At 45.4% G+C, this 20,572-nt stretch overlaps 1 protein-coding gene across 3 annotated transcripts in view; it reads right to left on the bottom strand.

The window, feature by feature from the left end:
• UBE3C (ubiquitin protein ligase E3C) overlaps positions 1–20,572 on the bottom strand; it is an 885,810-nt gene that overhangs the window by 633,731 nt on the left and 231,507 nt on the right. For all 3 annotated transcript variants that reach the window (XM_069211153.1, XM_069211154.1, XM_069211155.1), the window contains exon 10: positions 5,752–5,972. In XM_069211153.1, coding sequence (XP_069067254.1) covers positions 5,752–5,972 — 221 coding nt within the window. The remainder of the gene's footprint in view (positions 1–5,751; positions 5,973–20,572) is intronic.

Raw genomic sequence — 20,572 nt, 5'->3', positions numbered from 1 at the left:
TGGGTAAAACCCTTTGCTACATCTGGCCCTTAGTGTGAGAAGTGCTCTCTCTGCAACTGAGTCTGGGTGTGGGAAAAAGCCAGGTAACTCAAGTGACTGATTAATGTGAAATGGTGAATCTACTTTTCGAAGGAATTTAGGGTTTGTCCTAAGAACTACCCTATCTTTGTGCAACTGGAAGAATGGTTCTTCTAAGGTTAGTGCCTGTATTTCACTTACGAGTCTTAGAGAAGTGATAGCTACTAAAAAAGGCTACCTTTCGTGAAAGAAATTGCAAAGAACAGGAATGCATAGGCTCCAGGGGTGGGCCCATGAGTCTAGTAAGTACAACATTAAAGTTCCATGATGGGGCTGGAGGAACCCTGGGTTGAATGACTCTTTTGAGGCCTTCCATGAAAGCTTTGATAACTGGAATTCTGAATATAGAGATATGTTGTCTACTTTGGATGAAAGCAGCTATAGCCGCCAGATGAAGTCTAATGGATGAATATGCTAAATTTGTCTTTTGTAAAAGTATCAGATAACAAATAATGTCTTGAACTGAAACTTTGAGTGGATCAATGGGTTTAGGTTGACTGTAGCAGACAAAGCATTTCCATTTTGCAGCATAACACTGTCTAGTTGTAGTTTTATGTCCCTCTTCAAGAATTCTGAGGAGAGATTCAAATAACCACATACTAAGTCTTCAGGAGCCATATCGCAAGATTGAGTTTTTTGGTGTCTGAATGTCTGATTTGACTTCACCTTTGAGTCAATAGGTCTGGCCTGCTGGGGAATTTCTCGTGAGAAACTACAGATATACCCAATAATGTTGTGAACCAAGGCTGACGTACCCATGTGGGAGCTACAAGGATCGGGGTGAGTGATGTTTATCTCATTTTGCGAACTAGAGATGGAATGAGTGGGAGAGTTTGAAAAGCGTAAGCAAATATCCCTGACCAATTCATCCATAGAGCATTGCCCTTGGACTGAGGGTGTGGGTATTTGGATGTGAAGCTTTGGCATTTTGATTTTTCTGCAATGGCAAAAAGGTCTATTTGTGGTGTTTCCCATCATCAAAAGTATTGGTGAAGTAGTTGTGGGAGAAGTTCCCATTTGTGGACTTGTTACTGTATCCTGCTGAGGAGGTTGGCAAACTGGTTGTCCACTCCTAGGAGATATTCTGCCAGTAAGTAAATGTGATGGTGAATTACCCATTTCCAAGTTGTCTGAGCAAGAAGGGACATTTGAGACAAATATGTCTCCCACTGTTTCTGTAGATAATACATGGCCTGTCATGTTGTCCGCATGAACTAGAAACACTTTGTGGGAGAGTTGTGGCAGAAAGGTTTTGAGTGCTAGAAAGACTGCTTGTAACTCCACGTAGTTGATGTGAGAAGTCTGTTGAATGGGATCCTATATGCCTTGTATTGTGAGGTTGTTGAGATGAGCTCCCCAACCTGTGATGCATCAGTAGTCAGAGTGACTTGAGGCACGGGGTCTTGAAGGGGCCGCCCCTTAGAAAGGTTGGTGGGATTCCACCATTGCAGAGTCTGGTGAGACTGGTGGCCCAACAATACTAGATCCCGGAGATGACCCTGTGACTAAGACAACTGACAAAATAGACACTGCTCTAAGGGATGCATGTGTAGTGTGGCATGAGGAACGATGGCAATGCAAGAAGCCATCATCCCTAGTAGCTGCATCACTGTTCTCACTGTGTAAGAGTGGTTTTCTTGTAACTGAGAAAGAAGAGTATGGATAGCTTGAATTCGAGCTGGGCTTGGATATGCTAACCCCGAGTGAGCATTGAGAACTGATCCTAGATAGAGCTGTATCCGTGAAGGCTGCAGATGGGATTTGAGAAAGTTGATTGTGAATCCCAAGGTGTGGAGACGGGCTACTCTGTACGGAGTATGATGCTGATGTTGTTAAATGGTTCTGGCTTTGATGAGCCAGTCATCCAGGTAAAAGAAGACATGCATGTGTTGTCTTCTGAAGAACACCACTAGAACGTTGTGAATACCCTGGGAACGGTTGTTACGCCGATTGGTAAAACCTTAAATTGATAGTGATTTCCCACAATGACAAATCTGAGGTATTTGGGATGTGTTGGATGAATGGGAATGTAAAAAGTATGTCTTTCAGATCTCAAGCTGTCATGAAGTCACCTTGCTTTAATAGGGGAATGACATCTTGGACAGCGACCATATCGAAATTCTCTGAGTGAATGTATAGATTGAGAGGTCTGAGATCTAGGATTTGGTCTTAGTGACCCATCTTTCTTGGGATAAGAAAATATAGGGAGTATACCCCTAACCCTTGCTGTGATTGCAGTACCGGCTCTATATCCACTTTGAGAAGAAGGGATTGTACCTCTTCTTTAAAAGAGTAAGATGGGTGTGTGAAAGTTTGTGACTGCAAGTGGGAATATTTGGTGGCGTGGAAATGAGTTATAGACAGTAACCCTGTTGGATAATTGATAGAACCCATTGATCTATGGTGATATTGAACCATTGGGGATAGAAATGGAGTAGACTTTCCCCTACATAAGAGGTGTGGGCTGATGGGAGTTGTAGGTAGTCACTGGCGTGTCTGAGGCAGAACCTCTAGAGGTGGATGCTTTACTTCAACCTCTAATGTTTGCGCATCTGTAGGAGCCTCAAAAGGAATCTCTATCATAGAAGTGTGTGCCTTTTTTGGTTCGGGAGGTGGAAGGCTCAGCAGATGATGTTTTGAAGCCTCCCCTTCATTGTGGCTGGCGAAAATTCACCCTATGTGGGGTGGTAAGTAGAGCCCCCATAGCTTTTACCTTATCAGAATCCCTTTTGAGTTTTTCTATGGTGGTGTAAACCTCTGGGCCAAATAAGTGTTCTATGTCAAAAGGCATGTTGAGAACTGCCTGTTGTATTTGTGGCTTGAAGCCTGACATCTGAGCCAAGCATATCTCCTTATAATTACACACAGCATTGATACCACTTGCTGCAGTATCAGCTGTATCAGTTGCACACCTAATAGAGTTACTTGAAATAGTTTGGCCTTCTGAAACTATTTCCTGTCCCCTCCCCTTTTTCGATGTTCCTCTGGGAGGTACTGGAGAAGGTCCTCCATCTCGTCCCAGTGGGCCCTGTCATATCTTTCCAAAAGTGCCTGTGAATTGGCAATACGCCAATGATTGGCAGCTTCTGCAGCCACTCTTCTTCCTGCTGCATCAAGTTTTTTGCTCTCCTTATCAGAGGGAGGAGAATCTCCTGTTGACTGGCTAGTAGCACGTTTCCGTGCTGTGCTGACAACTATAAAGTCAGGAGGTATTCGTGATCTAATAAATATAGGGTCAGAGTGTCCTGTATTTTTTGTCGACCCTTGGAGTAAAAACTCTGGACCTAACAGGTTCTTTAAAAATGTCTGTGGTATGTCTAAGCATACCTAGGAACATGGGCAAGAACTGACTTTCTTTTGTGTAGTGGTGAGTGTATCAATGAGGAAATCCTCTTCAATAGGGTCGGTATGCATTTGCACGTTATGGTATGCAGCTGCTCATGCAATGACCTGTTGGTACGTAGTTGCATCTTCTGAAGGTGCAGGGCGTGGTGGGTACCAGTCAAGGTCACTAGGTAGTACGGGATCTGGAACATATGGATCACATGGGTCAAAATCATGCGAAATGTCACCTAAATCATCTCCCGGAGGTTGTGGTGAGCCCTGTGGACAAAACCGGCTCGACAATAGGTTGAGGAGATTGTGAAGGTGGGGGGGGGTGTAGGAGGAAGTTTAGGAGGGTGAGGTGGAGAAGGCTCGGGTTGCACTGGGGCCTTGTCCTTGGAAACCGTTTTAGGAGGAGGAGCAGTGTTCAATGTCTCTTGAAAAGTAAGTCACCTCTTGATTGGGACAAGAGGAGAAGCAATTATTTTCCCGGTTTCCTTTTGTATGTAGAGCTGGCGCTGAAGAGCGTCCATGATATCAAGAATTGGCTCCACTTGTAAAGCTGTCTTTGAGGCATGACTGGAGACTGTGGAAGTCAGCATCTTCGGTTCCGAAGTAGAAGCCTTATGTCGAGTGGAAGATGTCGGCTCCGAAGTGGATGTGGAAGATTTATTTTTCGGAGACGAAACATTCAGTTCGAAAGGTCGACTTGATCCTGAGCCTGTGTGGGATTGCTTTGAAACTGAGGGTCGATACTGAAGACAGCATGATCATGGCAGTTTTCAGTGCTGAGCTGCAAGGTGGGGTATCCAAATGTAATTTCCTGATCCAACCATGGCTGGAAGGCAGTGGTGGACCAACGACCTGTTTGTATGTTTTTTTGGTTTTTTTAGAGTCTTCATTTGGGAGGTCGGGCTGATGTACTCATGGCTTGTGCTGAGTTGAGTGGCTAACCTTCGATGTCACATTCAACGTGGGACTCCAAATCCTCAATGGAAAGTGCCACCTCATGTTTTATCTCCTCCTGTGCTTCATCTCCGAAAATATCTGGAGTGTCGTTTGGTGTTTTTGATGCCTTTTCCAACCGACATGCTTTTGAGTCCCGGGGAGTCTTTTTGGATCTAAAAGACAGACAGGCGTTGCAGTTGTCCTCTTTATGTTCTGGGAACAAGCACAAGTTGCACACCAACTGTTGGTCAGTGTGTGGGAATATGGAATGGCATTGAGGGCAAACCCGAAATGGAGTCAGTTCCATCAGCCCTGAATATTTCAGCACCATGTGGAGGAGTAGGCCCAAGAAGGGCGTTTGCGCCCTGCCAGGCAGTAAACCAACCCCCAACCCAGAAATTCGGGTGGAGTGCGTTAGATTGTGAAAACGTGATCAAAATACAATTCCGTTCTTGAAAGAAAGACGGAAGAGAAGAGCTTGGAATAGACCAAGTCGAGGAATACCAGAGCGAGACAAAAACATGTCCGAACCCGACGGCAGAGAGAAAACAATCTAACAAAGGACTCAATGCCCATGCGCAGTATCACCAAGAGGAGACACTTGATCTTGTGACTCGAAAAGATGCTCCTAAAAAAAAAACAACACGCAACACGCTGAGCACTAGCTGGTGGACTTATGCAAAGCATATGCATCTACAGCCACACATGCCATTGAACAAACACGTTTTGGGGGCTTTTAGGGGTTTCATACTCGGATCCAAGGGAGGACGAGCAGGAGCCCGAAGGAGGCAAATTAGTGGTCCCAAAAACGATTTAAAACAAATGTTTTTCAACAGTGAATAAGTATATATTTGGAGCAGGAACAACAGATGAACAAGTTTACCATGTCACATTTTGGGCCTTTGAATCCAGCTCCAACACCACAGATCAGAACACAAAAAGACTTCAATACAATAGCACAGTCAAAGGCATAATGCAGTGGGCTCAGTCTGCACATGGGCTGGGTACAGATACATTCAAACCTGCACTGTGGACTACCCTGGGCAGGAGACTGAGGTTTAGCCAGGCCCTGTATTCCACCTCTGCTGTGCACAGCCTTCTAGGGAAGTTTACTCAGATTTAGCCAGGCCGATTGGACCACCCACTGTATGCAGGGGAAGCCTAAATGGGAGAGAGGTGCAGGATCTGAACTTTGGTCAGGCTTTTCTATCGACCGCCACTATTCTCAGCCAAATGCAATGGGGAAGTGGTGACATTCTTTAACAAGGCCAAATGAAGAGAAGTGATAGGCTCTCAATTTAGCTTCAAGTAAAGGTGGTATGAGGAAGGTGGTTGTTGAATGAAAGCTCACAACTATGAGAACAATCGAACATACGTGAATATACAAAATTATATTCTTACCTAAATATGTTTCACCAACTCTTAAAACAAAGTAAAAAAGCCAGGGTGCTTTATCACTTCTTCTCGAAAGCTGGCTTTCAGACGTTAAAAGTGCATTTAGAAAGAACTCATAAGGGAAGGCAATCTGTATATCAGCCAGCGCTGGAATGATGAAATTGAATATCTGATCGGTGAAAGGTGCAGCCAGAAACTCCTCTGTGAAGGCAGTGAAAATTTGAATCCTGTTTTGGAAAAATATGCCTTTTATTAGGTACAAGTTGAAAGAATAATTTTCTGAAAATCACTATTGAGTATTACATTTCAGATTATTTTGTGCATCCAACTTCGCACTTCATTTATTTTTATGGTCAATATATTTAAACATTAACAGATTTATGGATTTTTTTTTAAAATCTTTGTGCATCTACTGATAAAAAAGGTAACAGTTACATTTGAAAGTCCACATTTACTTTTTAAAAAAACCTTAAAATATTGAGCTTTAAACTTATTGGGAATTGGGATAAAACAAAAAAGGTCCCAGAGAAGTTACTCACTTTTTGGAGAGGTTTTAAAATCAGTAAGTGTAACTAGAATTTTAAAAGGTTCCCCAAATTCTGAACTATATTTGTTCAGTATGGCATTACATTAGTGTAATATTTTATGCTCATTTATATTTGGAAGTAACTCATAATTGGAGCCTGCAAACTAAAAAGATTTCCAAAAACACATTATTGGTTACATCAGAAAATGAGGACACCTTGTAGCCAGTAAGTCAGTCAAATATCTTTATTCGCTACATTTCTGTAGCATAAAAGCACAATAAATACAGGCACATTAACATTACTCATCTACAAAAAAAAAATCATATAGGCCTATCATGCCCAGCTTAAGCATTAATAGAGCACAAACACATTACTTTTAGGATATCATAAAACAATACTTTAGGTCAATCCATCACGACGTAAAAAAAAAAAACAATGCCCCATTGCACAGTATCCACGGCGGATTGCCCCAATACTATTGCACGTTTCAAAATGTTTAAAATCTGCCAAATGAAAAAAAGCCATTGAGCAACATATCAAGGGGCAGTGTAACCATTGCAAAAACAACAAGGCAGGTTGGCATGGTCTAAAAAAACATTATAAAAGGAGGCAATGAAAAATTCCTTTGCAACTTTACTGATAGAATGTAGGGGAGAAGGGGGTGCCAGATTGCCAAGCTCAAAGATCGCCACAGTCTAGTGAGGCTCCTCATGCCTGCAACTCCATCTGTAGCCATCCGAGCAGATACAGCCCTGCTGAGGGACCATGACACTCACCAGATGCCAGCACACCACTCGGCATCTGTTGCGGCCTCCTCCGGGCTCAGATGCGACAGAGACCAAAAATAAGGCCGCTGACACCACACACAAGCCTTAAGCAACATGGGAGCATGCACAGGCCAAGACGGCCCACAGAGTTTTGCCTAAGAGGAGTCGGGCGGTCTGCTGCCTGGCCCAATTCGCATGCCAGACACCAGCCTGTAAGCGGGCAGGGTTGCTGAAGTGGCTGTGATGATCTGCTCGCCCCCTGGAGCTGAGAAACGTCAGTGGCCACTGGGACCTCCAGGAGGCCAAAGGACTTGAGGACTCACCTTGAGGGAGTCAGACTGTTCCAGCCATTGCTGTCGCTTGGACTGGAGGTGTGGCCCTGCCATCATGCCCTTCAAGGTGGACAGCCTCCCTAGGACCTGCAAACATCTGGAGAGAAGCACCGATCGGGGAGAGAGTGCTGATGACCAGGGGAGCCGGCATGCCCTGTTTGCACATAGTCCCCCTCCTATCCCTCCTACCTCGGGGACTGAGGCTGCTGCAGCCTACTAGGCAGTACTGCGTTGATGTGGGAGTCCGCAAGGAGAACAACACCATACTTGCAATTGCAAGGCCCTGTGTCCCTTGAGAATGGCGGTGCGCTGCTCTGTGACTAACACAATGTCTGGGCCCTGAGTCGCTTCAGAAGGGGTGGTGGACAGTTAAGTGCCCTGGAGCTGTGGCCCAACTTTCTTTGCTGCCCCAAAAACTGATGCTATCCCAGACTGCCTGGGCCTACCAAGGAAGCCAGCAGGGCTGCAATGCGGTTAGGGCGGGCGCTGCACCGGCGACCACTGTAAGGGTTATCCTGCAGCGATTATAGCCACGACAGCAAGGGTGCAACATAGTGCACCATCTACCTACTGTGACAAGTTGTGATGACTGAGATGCGAGCCCCACTCTGGGGGGTTTATGCAGTAGGCCACTAAACAGTCCTCCAGGAGATGACTAACGCCTGAGAGATTGCGGATACCCGATAACGGAGAGAGGTGAGACAACTGTGACTTTAGGTTCTCTAGGTCTTTGAGTTTCAAAATAGCAAAGGCTGAGGGCAGACAGGCTAAGCTGCAGTCTGGGACCAACAAGGTGGCCCAAGCACATTATACTTCAGAGGCATATGGTGCTTTTGGCTTCTGTACATGGCAGACTTAACCTACACGAGATACATAGTATACAGGGTCTCCACCACCTCCCTTATGCGCTACTTACCCCACAGTCCAGACTTCACTGACTCCACTCCTCTCCGTTTATTGACCTAGAATGTGAGAGGACTTTATAACCCCCATAAAGCCAGCATTTACTAGCTTACCTAGACCATCACAAAATCGACGTTGCCCTGTTGCAGGTGGACCCAAATTATACCAGACTTCCTTCATCTCCCATTGGAGCGCACACCGCTCCCTCAACAATTCTTCTTCTTATGCTCGGGGGACGGCCATCCTCATTAAACAAGGTGTATCCTATTTCTCACTGCATGAGGTCAATGACCCACAAGGCCGCTATTTTTATACCACAGGTGATGCTGCAGGGTAAACCTATCATACTCTCCTAACGTGGACGGCAATGCCAGGTCCTTGCGTCCTGCACTATAGTATTGCTGTGTGGGGAGGGCAGGGTCAATTTCGACTGGTTCTAAACAGATACCTTGATAGTTCCAACGCTTCTACCTGCACACATCAGGTGGCCGGGACTGCCCTCATCAACTTACTACACATGACATGAGAGACCACTGGCGGACCCGCTTCTCCACTCGAACTGAGGGCCCGCATGTCTCTACAGCTCACGGATCTTGGGCTTGCTTAGATTACTGGCTGGGTACACCAGACATATGAGAGTGGGTAACAAACATCAGCCATCTCCCTTGCACTTTGTCTGTCACACACCGGTTTGCACTGACGATACGCACACCTTCTCTCAAACACCACGCTTTCACATGGCACCTATTTCCACACTCCTTACTTGACACAGTACTCACAGAAGAGGTGGGGGCTGACATCCAGCAGTACTTTCAGGCTATGAAGAGTCGGTGCTTTCTTATGGAATAGTGTGGGAGGTGCTCAGAGAGTACATTTAAGTTTATGCTTAGCAAAACAGCAAGGAGTGTGGGGGCACTTCGATCCAGCCTTACCAGCTTGAACAGGAAGTATACATTTTAGAGCCTGCTTGCCAGGCTTCCCATCCACTACAGTCCTTGAAGAAAATAGATGCAAACAGAAGGAATTATCAGACGTAGCCGAACAGGAAGTCCATCATTCATATAAGTATGAGAGGGCAAGGGCCTATGGCGAGGTGGAGAGACCTGGCCAAACCCTGGCTATACTTTTGTGGCCAAACCTCCATATCCAAGCCATCCCACAGCTAACGAAAGGGGATGGTACTGCAATATATGAGGTCCCTGATATATAACGGGAACTAGTTGACTATTACAATGCTTTAGATACTTCCCAAATCCCGCCACACAACGAGTACAGGCAATACTTCAACTGGGTGGCTTTGGTTTGGATGGAAGGCCAATAAAGACCCTCCTTGAGGAGCCCAGTTCTTTAGAAAAGGCCCGATCAGCTATAGTGGAGCTCCCTCCATGCAAAGCAACAGGGCGAGACGGGTTCCAGACTGAGGTTTATAAACGCTATGTGATATTACTGGCCCCACAACTCTTGCAGGTGTATAATGAAGCAGCCAAACAGGGAGAACTCCACCACTCCACCTCACCTCATACCCCCTCCCACAACAAGGGAATCTATCCTTATTACGTTACTGCTATGTCATTTGTTTGTTGTTGTATTTCTTTGGGATTGGAGACTAGGGTATTTGTTCCCTTTCAGCAAAGACACGACCTGGCAGTGTGGGCTGGACTGTTCCTACTGGAGCAGGACCAAGTCTGGAACAAACAAAGTTGGTCTCGATCTTCAGTGGCACACTGACAAAATACAATTAACTGGAATGTAGACCAATTAGCAGAGGGCAAGCAAATAAAATAATTCAAAAAAATATTTATTTTGGTTGCTGAGTAAGACATGCAATAACACTATTTAAAAGCTAACCAGGTTAAATAGGTTTGCGTGCTTTCAGGAGTGGCTAAAGATGTAAGTTCTGGGGCCAAATCAAATAAACACATCCCATGATAGACACAGGAACCTCACATGCACTCTGAGGCAGTGGAGACTGGTGCTTTAGGTCAAGCAGGAGAGCATAGTGGAGACATTGCATACCCAAAAATGACATAAAACCCCAATCGAGCCGAGGAGGCTGATAAAAGTAGCTAAGTGAGTTGCTGAAGATTAAAGGGCCTAAAAGCGATAGGAGCAAATATGGACGACAGCATTCTGAGAATTAATAAGGATATGTCATAACTCGGATATCCTAAACTGAAAGAAAGACTTACACACAAAAGTAACAATCATTATAATGGCAATGTAACAGAACCAAGAGATGTTATGGAAACTGAAATGAACAAGGCTGCAAAATAAATTCGGTCCTGGGAAATCAGATTAAAGGTCTTAGGACAGTCTACAGGATACAAACTAAAGGATGAGCACTAACCATCTCCCACAGTTCCTAAGTGTCAAAGTAGTGGTCTCATAGTCTTCCAATTTAAACAGCCTGGCATTTGTCACTGCAACAGATTGTCTCTGAATTAGATTCCGTGTACCAATATGCAAAGATCTGTCTTATAGTTTTTTTTTTGTTTTTTTTTATTTGGCCCTGCTGTCCCTTTAAAGAAGTGCGTGAAATAAATGGCCTCTGAGAAGATTTTCCCATCTTGAGAGACACTGTGAACATAAAGCAGAACATAAATCCAAACTGATATTTTTCTCCTTTAAAGGAACTTTACTTAAAGCACAGTGTGAATTGTTAAGGTAGCACAATCACAATGACAACTTGAAAGACAGCATGGTGAATATATTCTTAAGGAATGTGTCAAAACAGTTTGCACTCTACACTTTTGATTGTATTTACATGTTTTTTAAAGCCGAAAACTAATTTAAGTTAGAATGGTACACAAACGTAAGCAGGATTTCACCCTTCCCCACGATGCTTCTTTCTGTTGATTGCAAGTGCAATTCCACCAACGGTTTTAACAGATCAAGCGTCTATGACATGACTCAAACATTCTAATTATTATACTGAAATAAACGGTCTTTACTCCTATTCTCATATATTTGCACCAGGTTCTTTGTTAGACCTGTTATTCTCAAATAAGTGTGCACTAAATAGTTGAGCAGCATAAAGAACTTGTGTCTGTAACTGAAAGCAGCACAAGACTATCTGCTCCCAAAGAGGCAATGGGAACGGAGGAGTGCAACAAATTTTGGCCCAGCCCAAAGCAAAATAACAAACCTGTACGAGACACAAAACAAATCCAAAGTTGGAGTGAGTATTCCAGAGCAGGCATGGGACATTTTCCCCCAAACGAACATGGATGAGAAAGGTGCATACACTGCAGGCGAAATATGGTCTGCCCCAGTCTTGAAAAACACTTAACAGGCGATGAAGTTGAACCTCTTTGACCGAGAAAGAAACCCCAATGACTGTAATGGATAAAATTAATGAGAAAAGCATACAGAGTACAAGTAGAATTAACAAATTAGATCGAATGCACTCTCCAAGCTCCACGTATACAGATGTCTGAAGTGCAGAATTACCGGATTATCCAAAGTATAAAAAGGGAGAGGAGCATATTGAGAAACCAAGCTGTCCAGCAGAAATCCAGCAACACAAAGCCTGTGAGCAGTCAGAAACCCCCTGAGACCAAGGAGTCAGAGCTAAATATGGAAACCTAGCTGGCAAAGGTATTTCCAGACATCAAGGTGTGGTACCCAGAAGAATTTCAGCAGAGTAGCCATTCAGGGGAGCATGTAAGATGTTTCTCCTGATTTTCTTCTCTTCATGGAATAGACATGTTTAAAAAACAAAAAGAAGCAATTTCCGATGCACTGACCGTGCAAAATCAGCTTCTTTTGAATAGCCACAACAAATACTGTTCGGTTCTGACGCAGACATGCAGCTTTTGAGACTTTATAAACTGTTGCAGCGTCTACACCTCCACTGCTGCTTGTGTAGAATGGAGAGTCAAGTTGCCCTGATATGCTCCAACTCAATGAAATATCATGTGCCAAAGTGCTTGTCATCTTTCCAGCAGTCATAGCATTTTTGTTCTTATATAACTTTATGCACTCGACTGGGGCTAGCTGTGTGGGACCACGTTTAGGAATTTGGCTTGTCTGAGGCTTGCTATGGAGACAGGTTGTCACTCTTAAATGTCACTCTTAAGGGTGTCTCAGAATTTGTAGAGGGAAAACTGTATGGGAGCAAGCCTAGTGGTATTTTCCCCAGTGTGTATCCCCACTCCCTCTCAATGTGGACATAAACAAAGGACCACTGACCGCTGCATGATCTTAGCACCTTTCTTTGTGTACACCTAGATCCTGGAGAGCTGTGATCTTACAGCAAGGTTTGTCAGATGAGAACAGGAAAAATAAGGACAGAGTGCTGGATTACGTCTATTTAAGTATATTGGTGGCATGGTGGTCATTATTCTCTCTAAGTGAAGATGTAGCATTATTTTGGAGCCATCTTCTAACAAATTCGAAACTCCCTATAAGCAATTAAAGAGGATTGTACCTAAAGCTTCTCTAACAGTAAAAGATTAAAATGTCTGTCACCTCCAAGTGCTTCTATCACAACTGTTAACCAAATTGTCTGTGCACAGCTGTGTCCACTTCACATTCCGACGCGAGACCCGCCACCTCCGCACTCAACCCATCCCTCGTCGACAGTGGAACAAGATCCCCGAAGAGCAACTCTTCTCAGCACTCGCCGCCAACCAACCCACCCTCACCACCGACCCCAACGACGCAGCCCTCAGCCTTACAAACTGGATCTCCAACTGCGCAGACAACCTTGCTCCCCTCAAACGCACGCATCGACAGACCAACACCAAAAAACCTCTCTGGTTCTCTGACACCCTCAAAGAATCAAAGAAAACTTGTCGCGCCCTCGAGAAGGCCTGGCGCAAGGACCACACCGCTGACAACATGACCGCCCTCAAGAACGCTACCCGCGAACACCACCGCCTGATCCGCGCTGCTAAAAAGACCTTTTTCACCGACAGACTGGACAAAAACAGCCACAACAGCAAAGAACTCTTCAGCATCGTCAAGGAGTTCTCCAACCCCAACGCCAACGCCGTCACGCCCTCACAGGATTTGTGCGAATCCCTCGCCACTTTCTTCCATCGCAAGATCAGCGACCTCCACAACAGCTTCGGACACCAGACCCAACATAACACCACCGAACCCGCACCCCCGGCCATTACCCTCAACAACTGGACCCACATCAACACTGAAGAAACCAAATCGATCATGAACTCTATCCACTCCGGCGCCCCTTCGGACCCCTGCCCTCACTTCATCTTTAACAAAGCCGACGACATCATCGCCCCGCCCCTCCAGACCGTCATCAACTCTTCTTTTTCTTCTGCTACCTTCCCCGAATGCTGGAAACACGCCGAAGTCAACGCCCTACTAAAGAAACCTACGGCTGACCCGAGCGACCTGAAAAACTTCCGCCCCATCTCTCTTCTGCCTTTCCCAGCCAAGGTAATAGAGAAGACCGTCAACAAACAGCTGACCACCTTCCTGGAAAACAACAACCTGCTCGACCCTTCACAAACCGGATTCCGAACCAACCACAGCACGGAAACGGCCCTCATCTCAGTCACTGACGACATCAGAACCCTGATGGACAACGGTGAAACAGTCGCCCTCATTCTCCTCGACCTCTCGGCTGCCTTCGACACCGTCTGTCACTGCACCCTAATCACCCGCCTCCGCTCCACCGGGATCCAAGGCCAGGCCCTGGACTGGATCGCCTCCTTCCTCTCAAACCGTTCCCAAAGAGTTTACCTCCCTCCGTTTCGCTCAGAACCCACCGAGATCATCTGCGGCGTACCTCAAGGCTCATCGCTCAGCCCAACACTCTTCGATGTCTACATGAGCACCCTCGCCAACATCGTTCGCAAGCACGACATCATCATCACCTCCTACGCCGACGACACCCAACTCATATTCTCCCTCACCAAGGACCCCGCCAGCGCCAAGACCAACCTACAAGAGGGTATAAAGGACGTCGCAGATTGGATGAGGCTCAGCAGCCTAAAGCTGAACTCTGAAAAAACGGAAGTCCTCATCCTCGGCAACACCCCGTCCGCCTGGGACGACTCCTGGTGGCCTACGGCCCTCGGCACCGCACTGACCCCCACAGACCACGCCCGCAACCTCGGCTTCATCTTGGACCCTCTTCTCACCATGACCAAGCAAGTCAACGCCGTGTCCTCCGCCTGCTTCCTCACCCTCCGCATGCTCCGCAAGATCTTCCGCTGGATCCCCGCCGACACTAGAAAAACCGTGACCCACGCCCTCGTCACAAGCCACCTGGACTACGGCAACACCCTCTATGCCAGGACCACAGCCAAACTCCAAAATCGCCTGCAACGCATTCAAAACGCATCGGCACGCCTCATCCTCGACGTACCCCGCAACAGCCACATCTCCGCACACCTGAGACACCTGCATTGGCTCCCAGTCAGCAAAAGGATCACCTTTCGACTTCTCACCCACGCAAACAAAGCCCTCCACAACAAGGGACCGGAATACCTCAACCGACGCCTCAGCTTCTACGTCCCCACCCGCCTCCTCCGTTCCTCTGGTCTCGCACTCGCTGCTGTCCCTCACATCCGCCGCTCAACGGTGGGTGGGAGATCATTCTCCTTCCTGGCTGCCAAGACCTGGAACTCCCTCCCCACCAGCCTCAGGACCACCCAGGACCACTCCGCTTTCCGGAGACTCCTAAAAACCTGGCTATTCGAGCAGCAGTAACCCTCCCTTTCCCCTAGCGCCTTGAGACCCGCACGGGTGAGTAGCGCGCTTTATAAATGTTAATGATTTGATTTGAAATAAGTATGGAGGTCGCCGTTATTGAAAAATAGCAATGTCATAGGTAGGACAGGGAGCATCATGACCTTCTAGACCACAGAAATGTTTTGTCAGTGAAAAGGCTGAATTACAAATTAAGCATCTTTTATGTACATTAAGCCGTTTCCAAAACTAAAAATTGTTACCTACATTCTAAGTGAGATCAAAAGCAAAATTGTCATATTCGACAGCCTTCTTTGCTGCTGAGCACAAACTTTATAATATTGAAATTTAAATTAGAAACCTATGCAGTGACCATGCAACTTTTCCTGCTGGGCTCCAGGAAGAACAGCACTGAAATTAAAGCAAGAAGAGCTCTAATAGGAATAATACAAGAATCGGAAGAACAAGCCACAAAGGTAAAGGAACCTGTAAAATGCAATTTTAGCAACACTCTTCAGATTCAGGATGGCCCTGATAGTCTTGTACCATCCTAAGAGCCTGTTTGGTACACAAGACAAAAAAAGAAACTGATTCCAGACGTGCTTCCCACTGTGAACCTCTATCATTTTAAGGCGGTCTTACAGTCGGAGACCTCAAGCCTTATTAGAAGGTGACAAAGTCATTCTCATCTCATTCGAGATCTCGCTGCTAGCTAGAAAGAGAGATTCAGAGAAGTACTGACTGGGTTCAAAATGCAGTAGTACAAACAAAGATGATGCAGCTGATATTTTAAGTATCAGTCAGGAGGAGATGCTAACTTGTCGCAATCAGTGGCTATAGCGATAAATGTATACACATACATCTATGCTCTTCGGAGAGTTGAAAAAAATGAAGCATTAGAAAGATGTGTGAGAGATTGGAGTGGTTAGCAAGAGGGTTAAGAGTTTGAGTGCGGGTCTCTTGTTCATTTATAGCTTACAGGTATGGATGGTTCCAATTTCCTAGCCTTAAAGGCCAAGCAGAGTTAGACTACTGGTGGGGACTTATTACGTCTCTCAAGAGCTCTGCAGCAATAAGCTCTCCTTTTTTCCAGCTTCACACAGGTTCAATGGTACACTACAAATTTTGGTGGTATGGAGAAAGAGTGCTGTTCCTTCCTCTATATTCACACATATCCACTCAACAAAACGGGCATTGGTAACCACAGGAGGACAAGTTGATAGGATTCAATATCGCTTCAGATATACTTTCAGGACCCAATTTAATAATATCAGTGGTGCACTTGGGGATATGGAGTGGAATGAGTGGCAAAAGCACTTTTGCTATTCCAAGATATGTACTGCATATGTGCTCCTGTTGTAATTGGATTTCCTCCTCCACCCCTCCATTACTCCAGTCTAACTAACAAACTCTCATATCCGCGGCTCAAATTAACTCATAATAATACTAAAACTGTACTCATTATTTAACTATACTAATCCATCACTAATTCTTGTTGGGTTCCGGAGTAGCGTGCTACTCATCGAAAAGCACTTCGACGCCTCGTCAGGGGTAGTAAGCGCTATATTAATACGATTACAATTACAATTACATATTAGAGCTGTGACCCTGAATGTTCAGAATCTAAGTTATCACGTTTAAAGAAACCTATTCCTACAGGGCAGAAATATGTTTGGTATAGATTTTTTGCCAGTACATAAACATGTGTGCAAAGGTGAAAGGTAGAGGCTAGGCAGCAAATATTTTCCATTTCAGTATTTCTAATCTCAGTTTTCCAAAGACCAACCATATGGATCCGAAAAGGGCTGGCCATTCACTTTTATAAACTGATGTGTGAGCGGGAAGAAGGATGGCACGGTAGCTGTATGACCAAGCATTGATAATAATATCACTTTATTCACTAAGTAATTGCTACAACCATTTCTTAGCTGGTTTGTCCAATATCTCCACTTTCTAGAAGGAGATTTTTATTCAACATTGGATTCTTAACTAGTAGGTCTTGTGCATTCCTGCTCTCTGTGTCTACAACACCCCCAACACCACTAAAGGTGCAAAAGAGTACCAACGTTCCAATATATCTGCAGATTGCCAAATCAAATCCTAACAGGGAGGACCACAGACATTGGCTGTAAATTCACACGTCTTGCTCTAGGATATATTTTTTTACTTTTCGCTCCATCCTTAGCACATAGTGTATCTAAAAAGACTACTGAAAATACATCAAGCATGATCATGCATATGCCCCTATTACCTTGAGTGTTCAAACCTGAGTTCATCTGTAAATACCCCAGTTATGAATAGTTAATGATTATTTCAGACCTGAAGTACAGTTGTTCCAGGATGGAGCAATTTCGAATGGGTATCAAGCATAAGGATGAACTCTGTTTGCAGATATGTGTTGATCTTTCAGGATCTTATTGTAGGAAGATCCTTCAATATTTTAAAGTTTATTAAAGAAAATGTGCTTCAATTTATTTGGGTCAGAAAAAAAAGATTCTGCTTAGATCTAGGTTTAGGTTCAGAGTAGGAGTAGACTTAGTAGTTAATGGCATAAGCACATATTTATATGCCACACAAACCTGCAGACTGGACTGTATCACGAATACTTAAGCCATTAGTATTAAAATGTGGACAAGCAACTATTCTTCTCCCATTTTAAATTATCTTTGTCCTTCTAATAAGCAACAGCTGAGAAGGCCCACACCTTTTATCAGCTGTAAAGGAACATTTGAAGAAAAGGGTCTCTGCCCTAGTTCAAACCTTTATTTGAACAAGGCAGAAAACAACCTAGAAAATCCAAGGTATATTGCATTTTTTAACACAAACCTAATTGTCTTGTATGAACTCAAATCACATTCTTTTATGTCTGTACATTTGAACATTACACAATTCAGTGGTACTTTTATCATGTGAGAGAAACTGTATAAGGACACAACCTAGTTCTAGTTCTAGTGCAGGAAAACAGTTTCTTGGCATACTGCAAAATGTATTCTGCCCCCGCTCTCCCCCCAACCAACAAAACTGAGCCACCTCTGTCAATGTAGGTGTGTGAAGTGCAGGGTAAAGCAGCATGTGTGATGTCCAGCAGGTACTTGCATAGTAGAAGGAAATCATGAAAAGAATATCTGTGATATTGGGGGACCGTTCCGGTCTCTTACTGGGCTAAGAAGGGGGGTAGTGTGAGTGACTTTGCCTGCCATGCAAAAAGTGAGGGAGGCGGGGCCTAAAGTGTGGCCAGGATGTCCTCAGTGGGCATGAACAAGGCCTCCGTGTTTATTCCCCTGTCTCCAACACCTCACCGTGTGCCTTGAAGCCTTTTAGCAGTGCATCCCAAGCAAGTGAGATGGGTTTCTTTCATAGACCTCTATACTCCTCCCCCCTAAGTGTCCTACTTTCCACTAGTTCCCAATGTGTTACTTCCTCCTGCCACTGAGCTACCCAAGGGGTCCTTGGAGATTTCCAGCTTCTAGTTTATTAATTGCTTCACCAGTAATAAGGCCAGATCAATGAAGCGCAATGCAACTTTAGAGCTCTTCAGCCTTGGACGTAATCCTAGGAGGCAGTATGCTGGTGTATCCCACTAGGCCATGCAAGTTAGCTCAACCAAGGCTGACGATATCTCTGCTAAGTAGGCCGACAATAAGGGGCATGCCCATAACATATGCATGGGATCAGCTTCTTTCCATGATGATGGCACACCAAGGAGGCCGTCGGATATGTGTTATTAGGCCTATGAGCAGTAAGATATCCTCTATATAATGTGGAGAATTGTATCTTGAATTAAGCAAGGCTTTTTTGGGATATTCTAGCAAATACGCCTATTCTTTGTCTGAGAGCTCCCGGGAAAGATCAACCTCCCATTTCGTTTTTAAGGTAACAAGTGATATCTTCAGGTGAGCTTGGAGTCCCGATAGAGCCAGCACACTAGGTGTCTACCATGTTCCATGGTATGCAACGCCCAAAGGAGTTCAAGTGTCACAGGTTCCCTCCCAACTGGATATTGAAGAATGCTGGCATACGTTAGAAAAAGGGCTTCGGGTAACCCATGTGTATGTACAAAATCAGTATGAGACAATACCACTCCTTCTTGAAACAGGCTACCCACCATCAGTATCTCCTTGTGTGCCAGAGGGCTTAGCACATGCGCCGCCAGTGTGCCTGAAGAAGTGGGTAGGCCACGCAGCTGCACATTCGGGGCATATGGCATCATGGAGCCAGTGTATTGTAGTGCCATCCTCCAACAGGCCATGGCTATGCACAATAAGTGGGAGCCAGTTGGGGGCACCTCGATGCCCGGGCACACCAGATGATGGCGGTGGCCGCAGATGAGTCGGCCATCCGTGTAATCTATTATCTCTAGGTTACATCAGGCCAACCACTAGGACAACTACCGTAGCTGCACAGCTAAACAATGCATCTTAAAATCCGGGGACCTCAGGGCCACCTCCATCTGTTGGCAGCTGCAGCTCAGCAAGGCTTACTCTACGACGTCCGCTTCCCCAAGCTAATCCCACTAGCATAGTATCAAATAATCAAAACACCCATGTCGGCACTATGATCGGCAAGTTCACAAAGTGGTACAGCAGGTGCGGCAACATGAACATTTTTGCCAGTGCCAAGGGCTTGGCCACTGGCAGGTGCAATGTGATGCAGAATCTGATTTGGGATCGTAACGAGTTGATCGTGCAGACAAGGTTACCCTCCAGGAGGTCCTGTGCTTCACAGTAAAACTGAATGCCCAGGTATCAGAATGTATGTGGTACTATCTGAACAGGTGTTGTCCCAAGGGGTGATGTGGGTTCTGTGTAGGTAGCAGAGAAGGAGAAGGCACATGATTTATCAGCATTTACGCAGATAGTTCCCCAAATACGGCCAGCAACTGGGCCAATCAGTTGTGCCCCTCAAAAAGATTTTTTAAAGACAGGATCATGTTGTCAGCGTAGCAGGACACGGAATGGATTATGAGGCCTGTGGGGATCCCCCACTCACCCGTCTCCTGACAAATCCATTGGGCAATAGGTTCAATAGATACTACAAATAGGATTGATGAAAGGTGGAAGCCTTGCCGAGTTCCACACAATATTTGATAGGGGTCTGAAGAGTAAGGCCCAGTGCGTGCCATGGTCATCGGTGCGGCATATAATAGTTGCACCCACTGAATATAAGCTTGGGATACTGCGTGCGTGGCCAGAGCGGCCATTAAGAAGTTCCATCCTAGGGTGTTAAAGGACTGATGGATGTCCAGGGACAGGCAGCCAAGTATGCAGGTACCTCTCTCGAGTGGACTCCATTAAATGAAAAAAGCAAGGGATATTTAGGGAGGTACTACATCAGGGTACAAAGCCACGTTGACTGTTGTGCAATAACCTCGGTAGCAAAGGGAGAAGCCTACATGCAAGTATTTCACATTCAGTGTTTAACATTGAAAGTGGTCTATATGAGATGAGCTGGGTGGCTTGCTGGAATTCAGCAATGAGGTCAATAATGCTTCCCTAGTAGAAGGTGAGAATGAGCCGCTCTCTAAGGGAGGAGTTATATAACTTTTCTAGCTGGGGTATACATTGGGTTCTGTATGTGGAGTAGAATTCATCAGGGATCCCGTCTGATCCTGGAGTTTTACTGCGGGCAAGTTCTT

The sequence above is a fragment of the Pleurodeles waltl genome, chromosome 10 (genome assembly GCF_031143425.1).
Source record: "Pleurodeles waltl isolate 20211129_DDA chromosome 10, aPleWal1.hap1.20221129, whole genome shotgun sequence".
NCBI classification, from domain to species: Eukaryota; Metazoa; Chordata; class Amphibia; order Caudata; family Salamandridae; genus Pleurodeles; species Pleurodeles waltl.
This window is presented reverse-complemented; position numbering and strand designations above follow the sequence as displayed.